Source organism: Perissodus microlepis, chromosome 3 (assembly GCF_051167445.1).
Source record: "Perissodus microlepis isolate ML-2025 ecotype Zambia chromosome 3, ASM5116744v1, whole genome shotgun sequence".
Lineage (NCBI taxonomy): Eukaryota > Metazoa > Chordata > Actinopteri > Cichliformes > Cichlidae > Perissodus > Perissodus microlepis.
In genome coordinates this window covers 41,802,263-41,808,994 of record NC_140463.1, presented here as the reverse complement: position 1 = coordinate 41,808,994, position 6,732 = coordinate 41,802,263, and the positions used below count along the sequence as shown (strand labels likewise).

Genomic DNA, 6,732 nt, shown 5'->3' with positions numbered 1-6,732 from the left:
TTTCTGAGTCAAATCACACTGATTTGTGTCTCAGGGGCTCCCATTTGATTTCATATACGCTCTTGATTGGATTACCATCACTCCCCCCCCCCCATCCGTCAGTCTCCGCTTCTCCAAATTGCACCCCCTCCCCACCCCCTCCAACGCTATTTCTCCAGCCCAAGCAGCAATTGCAGTTGACTGCAGTCGGTTGAGTCCATGCGCCGCAGCGGGGGTGTTAATGAATTCCAGCAGACTGCTAAATGAGGACTTATTAAAGTGCTGCCGCCTCATAGTTTGACATTTCAGAGCTTCTGGTGGAGTTTTAAATCGCTGCCTCTGCAAATGTCACTCGCTGACTCTCTGGAAGGGCTGACCATATGAATAGAAGCTAGTCTTGGCTATAGATTGTGTGAGAGAGTGCGAGTTTGTGTGGCTGTATATTCAGTGGGTCCGTATAGCATGCTGTTCCTTTTTTTAATTGCACATTTCTGTGTTTCCATCCTTCCAGCTACGTCAGATGGGACGCGTCAAGGCCTGGACAGCATGAAGGGTGGAGTGTGTGCCACGCAAGGCATGAAGGTGGTCCTAAAAGTGGGGCAGAGTAAGTCCTCTCAACTCTTTCTGCTTTCTCTCACACACATCCGCTCTACATGTGAGCTATCTCATGTGCACTGCATGTGTGATGGACTCTTACACACACACACACACACACACACACACACACAAATCACTTAACACACTGTGATATTAACAAGCATTAGCTCCACATCTCCCATCATCTCACATCTGTGCAGTACAGAGCAGCACACATTAGTGCGCCTTATCTTTCATGCAGCCTCTTCCACTTTTAAACTGTCTCTCTAATCTTCCTCTTCCTTACACACACACGTACCATATAGTCTGCACACCACACACACACCACACACACACACACGTACCTTTCTTAATGCGTGTGTTCTTGCTGAGCATATTAGGTCTCGTTAAGTGGTAAGAACAGCGAAGAAGTGTGGGATCAGTCAGCTCTAATGAGCCCTGTTGACTCCCTTCTCACTCTGCCTTTTAACTGCTACTGACTCATGCTGGACACACACACTTAAACACACACTGAAACTTAGACGCACACGCGCGCGCACACACACCAGTCTGCATAATCATCAGCTCACACGTGCACATTAAGTGGACACGGACACGCATGCACCTGAGGTGTCCACGGCCGGGAAATGAACACACACGCTACAGCATGATAACAAAATGACTCCATTCTGTGTTAAAGCACACAGTCAGTGATTTTTAATGACTCGTAGCTGCACACACTTCTAATTTGTTTGGAAAATATTCACAGCTAATGACCCTCACACGGAGGTGTTTTTTTTTTAAGCAGCAAAGGGAAAAAAAAGGCTAATTTCAGCATTTTCACTGGCCTGCACACTTCTACACATAATAGACACCTGTCCTTCACACGACCCCCCTCACGTACACACGTACAAACACAACCAGCCATTTCTATTTCCTTGATCTATGCTGTGTTATCAGGACTTGTGTATTGTAGGTGCTCTTCAGCAAAGAGCCAAGTGGCGCTGTTGTGGCTCTATCAGCCCGTAACATCAGCATAGTCAGCTTGGCTCAATAGAAATACCATCACACACACACACACACACTTTATTTCCCCTGGCTTTTTCACCACACAGGCGATGGAAAAACTACCTTCCTTTTGACACACATACAAACCACAGCTCTGTGAAGAAGATGCACACACACCTTTTTCTTTGTTCTTCTTCATTTTCTTTTTAAATAATTTTTTTATAATCATTTTTCCCACTTCGCTCCTTTCCTCACTCAAACTACTCCCTGCAACACTCCTTGCCTCCTTTCCTTTCAAATTCCCCCTTTCCCCTGTCTTCACCACCCCATTCCACTTTGCATGCCGGCCATCTCTCCTTATTTTCACTCTTTTCCTCTGTTTTCCTCATCTTATCTGCTGTGTGGCTGAAAGGTCACGTCTGTGTTGTTTGTCGTCTAAATAAGCGGCGTGCCGCCTCGTGGTGATCTCTGATGAGATATGGCGCTCTGCTCCGCTTCGAGGGACCCACACTTGCAAAAAACCACACATATACATTGAGCTGTCGCCTCGTATTTTATTCTTTATATATCTTGCTTGCTCTCTGAATCTGTCACATGCACACTTTCTCACACGCACACAACTCGAACCTCCTTCTACGAGCCCCTGCTGACCAAACAGCAGTTCCTATTGATCCAGCCGGCACCACCCCGAACCTCTGTTTGGTTTATTGTCAAGAGGGAGCCGCCAGCCAATATCCTTACCCTTCTCTAAATGTCAGCACATATGGGTTGATGGCTGTGCTTGACCACTGTACAGGCAGGACTACTATAGTCAAAAGCAGGTTGTTATTTCCATCTACAGTAAAGTGGATAGCTCTCATTATTGTATTTCCCAGTCCCAAAGCTATGACATCACTACAGCATTATTGGACGGTTGCAGTGTCATCCCAGAGCACATTAATGTTAATATTGAAACTGTGCATCAGAATTCATCACAAGTTTTTAGCAGATAGTGCAACACGTCTTGATATGAGTTTTACACCAGATGCCCTTCTTGACACAACCCCAATGGGAATTTATGGGGGTGGAATTGAATTGAATTATCAGCCTTTCGCTCGTCAATCAAATGTGTATACTTTGTGTGTTAGAGCGTGCTGGAAAGTAGACCCCCAGCTGAGAGACAATAGATACGACAATGATTAAATCAGACACAGCACAAAAACAGGAACTGGGGTGGGGGTGGGTTGCAAAGCAGCTTGCAGATGTAATTGTGAGTAAGCTAAAGAAGCTTCAATTTCAAGCCCTACATATGACAGCCAGCTAGGCGTGTAGAAGTGTATCAGCGGAGCTATCAGCAGATGGGGGCCGGCACTTAGATCAGCTGACCTGCTGGGATTGCAGCTGAGCTCGACTTTGTGGGGTGCCTGATTTAATGCTGCGCTTGATTAACTGTAAGTTTGCGGTCACTTTATGTTGCACGAAATGTTGAACTCAACAGCCCAGCGCAACTCTGTTCTTGCAGCCCACTGTTGGACAGATGGCTCAGAAGCTAACAAAATTTGTATTTTCTGAACCATCTCTTTCAGCTTCGAGGAGTAGCACTTATACCCACAATGGCCGCATTAGCGTGTAGATGTGTGTGCACGCTTGTGCCCGTGTTTGCATGTGTCACATAAACTCACTTTAATGCCATCACCATTACTGAGGCCTTGCGAGACAGATGGCCTGATTTAGCGACTACAGATTACAAGCCGTTATGGCCTTGTGTAAATTCGCTCAGGCCAAAACAACAAACGACCTCTCTTTAGTTTCCCATTCAAACAAATGGAAAAGTGCTCATACGCAGCACGTCGAAGCCCAGTCAATATGTGCTCCCCTATAATGGGAAGGGAAGGGGGTCCTTTATTAAACCTCTTCTGTCTCTTATTTCTCTGGCTGGCTGTCTCTCTCTTTGCTAATGTCGCTTATTGGTTCCGAATCAGAGAGCTTTGGCTGTTGCAGAAGATGGAGGCTGTCTTGGTATTTCTGTAATTCCTCGCTTATTTTTCCTCCCAAGGCCCATATGGACTGCCTCCAAAGAAGGAGCCGGCAGCGGGACGCACCACCAGCAAAAACCCAGGTAAGCAGGAAATCAAATAGAGATAATCCACAGCAGATCCATCCACAAAATGGATGGAGGGAATAAGCAAAGACTGCTAGATAAAAAAGAAAAGCAGCAGGGAGAGGGGAGGGTGGAGGCGACAGATGGAGAATGTGCAGCGGTGACATCTGCGGATCTCTCTGTTTAATTCCACATTTCTCTCTCACTCTCTCCTTCTCCCCCCTACTCTCTGTCCCTCTCCTCCTCGTCTCTGCACCCGGCCCTTCGAGCTAAGTGCTGCGGGCGGGGAATGGATGGCTAATAGCTACCTTGGGAGAAGGACAAGAAAAAGTGAGGGAGGAAGAAAGAGGCAAGAGGAGGAAGAGAGACAGAGGGAGAGAGAGCAGCGACGACATTTCAGAGTTATTATTGTCATTAGTTTGGGGGTGAGGGGGGTAGTGTGCACTGTAGTTCTGTCTAGAAAGAATGAGAGACGGAGTGAAGAGAGAAGAGGAGGCAGGGGAGTGATAGAACGGAGTGGGTAGAAATGGGAGGCACATAAGGAGGAGAAAGAAAAGAATAATTGAAAAGCAAAGAGGAGAGGGGAAGAGAACAAGGAGATGAAAATGGAGAGAGGCAAGATTCATGCTTCACCTCAAAGTTATTCAGTGAAGGGGAAAGAACACGATTCACTCTCAGCTGTGTTCATTTCTCCTTCTCTCTCTTTTTTTCTTTTTTGGGCGAATTTGCGTACTATACCAGATGTGAGAATTGGACCATTCACACATTTCCCAATCACTTGTCCATACCTCATATAGGTGAGAACTGTATGTGTGAATCAGCAACAATAGTATGCATTGTTTGTGCGAGAATGAGAGCGGCGAAGCACGACGGCGAGGATGATTTAATCGCACACCTAAGAGGGATTTTACACATTTTTGACTTTCAGGCAAGGACATATTAACACGCACTTAACCGCATATCTAAAAATGATTGTTATGACATTCGACACAGCAGTTATGCCAGAATTTCTAATCCTCGTGTAAATACGCTCGAAATCATCTCAGCTAATAATTGGAATACTGTTGCTTATTCACAGTTTCTCATTGTGTTTGCGTGGCTCTCTTGGGATGTAAACAAATAGAAATACATTATTGGGATATGAACAAGAAATGCTCTCTGAATAGATACGAAAGGATTGTTTTTTTTTTTCTGTCATCCACAAACTCAACTCACTCGAATCAAAACCATCACTCATTACAGATGTCCGCTGAGGATAAACGTCTATAAATGGATTCCAAGTCAGAGAACAGGAGACTTAAAATCATTATTTTCTAGGTAGTTTGAAGAGGAACCAAATGAATCATGATTCTTGTTGATGCAAAGTGCTGAAATGTTCAAAAATAAAAAAAATATATATAATATTTTGTATGTGAAAGTAGTAAGAGGACAACAGATTTTAAAAAAATGCTCATTTTGAAATTGAAGCCAGCAACATGTTTGGAAAAAAATGAGGCATAAAAAAAACAGGAACAGTTGTGTAACAGTAAACACCTCACGGAGCATCTACCTTGAAAAAAAGGTCAGTATCATGGTTGGTGTGAAAACAACGATCTAGTTCAGTTATATTTATATAGCACCAAATCACAACAGCAGTCCACTGAGGGCTGACGCTGCAATAATGCAGAGTAAATCCCAACAATCAGACGACCTCCGACCCCCTGTGTGTAAGCAATTGGCGACAGCGGGGAGGAAAAACTCCCTTTTAACAGGAAGAAACCTGTAGGGCCAGATTCAAGGAGAGGTAGCCATCTGCCACCACTGGTTGGAGGTGAGGGTGAGGAAGACAGGATAGAAGAGGGGTAAGACTACTTCTAAAGAGATTTAATCATGTGTGGTTTACAATATGAAAACATCCAGAGAAGTTTCTCGGTGCAAAGAACAATGTGGAACGATCATGCTTGTTAGGCATTTAGCGTTAAAAACAGGTGACAGACGAGGCATCGATGCACCCACGAGTGGAAGTTCAAGTACTGTACAAAGGGAAAAATACACCTTCTCTCAGCCTGAGCCCACTTAAGGTGGATTAAGGTGTTGAGAAACTGTGATCTGATCGCTCAAAGGGCGACCATTGTTTTTGATGTTGATGATGCCTTTAGGTTAAAGAGGAGCGCGTGTTATCAGATCCCTGATGATATGAGGAGAATTAGTGCAAATGGACGGGGTAACTTGCACATCTGTGTAGGCTCCGTCAGTGCTGAGCAACATCACCATTTTTTGATTTTGGTTTTTTTCACAACAAGGCCATCCCACATTCTGCTCATATTACATGTCATTGGAGTAAAAAAGTTAAATTTACCGAAAATAATTCAATGTCATGTGAGAATGGGAAACCCAGAGGATTCCCAGACTGTGAAAAGATGTGGACAGTGTGGGGAACGTGCTCCTGTTTGACTTGTTGTAAATGTTTTACTGGCATCCAATTCACTATGACCAATTTTTATTTTTTTAAATGAGATTAATCAGTTTCAGTATTTGATACGTTGCGCATTTCACCCCCAGTAACTCAGATAGGCTCCTCCCCCACAACCCTGAATTACATGAGTGGAAGATAATAGATGGCTAGATGCCATTTTCATATAGTATCATATTGTTTGACTGACTTGCAAAACAATATATTCTGTTTCTATTTACATTTAACACAGCATCCCAACTTTTTCTATTTTATCAAATTTGTTTTGCAAAGCAGAGAGAAGCTAAGACTCACCCATTCCAGTTATTTGCACGAAATAAACAAAATACGAGTAAAGATTCAGATTATAGCTTTGCATTACAGTCCTAATGTGCACCCATCTAAGCCACTGATTACGACAAGGACATGATTTGAATTTCCGCTCCCGTTGCCAAGCCGCAAGCTTTCGCTTTTCCTTTCACCTGCTTTTCTCTTTTTTTGTGGCACCTCAAATTTCCTGATGTGATTCTATACGAAGGGCTCTGGTGCACATCCTCCAAGTACAAATGGATCGAAAGAGACAAATTAATTCTGTTTTTTTTTAAAAAATAAGAGCATTTTATGCGGGGAGCAGCAATGGGATGCCATAATGCATGAG

The 6,732-nt window shown here is 43.9% G+C and overlaps 1 protein-coding gene across 1 annotated transcript in view; it reads left to right on the top strand.

Moving 5' to 3' along the window:
* The window catches only part of efnb3b (ephrin-B3b), a 92,074-nt gene that overhangs the window by 80,186 nt on the left and 5,156 nt on the right, over positions 1-6,732 (top strand). The window contains exons 3-4 of the mRNA XM_084924505.1: positions 491-583; positions 3,599-3,661. Coding sequence (XP_084780631.1) covers positions 491-583; positions 3,599-3,661 — 156 coding nt within the window. The remainder of the gene's footprint in view (positions 1-490; positions 584-3,598; positions 3,662-6,732) is intronic.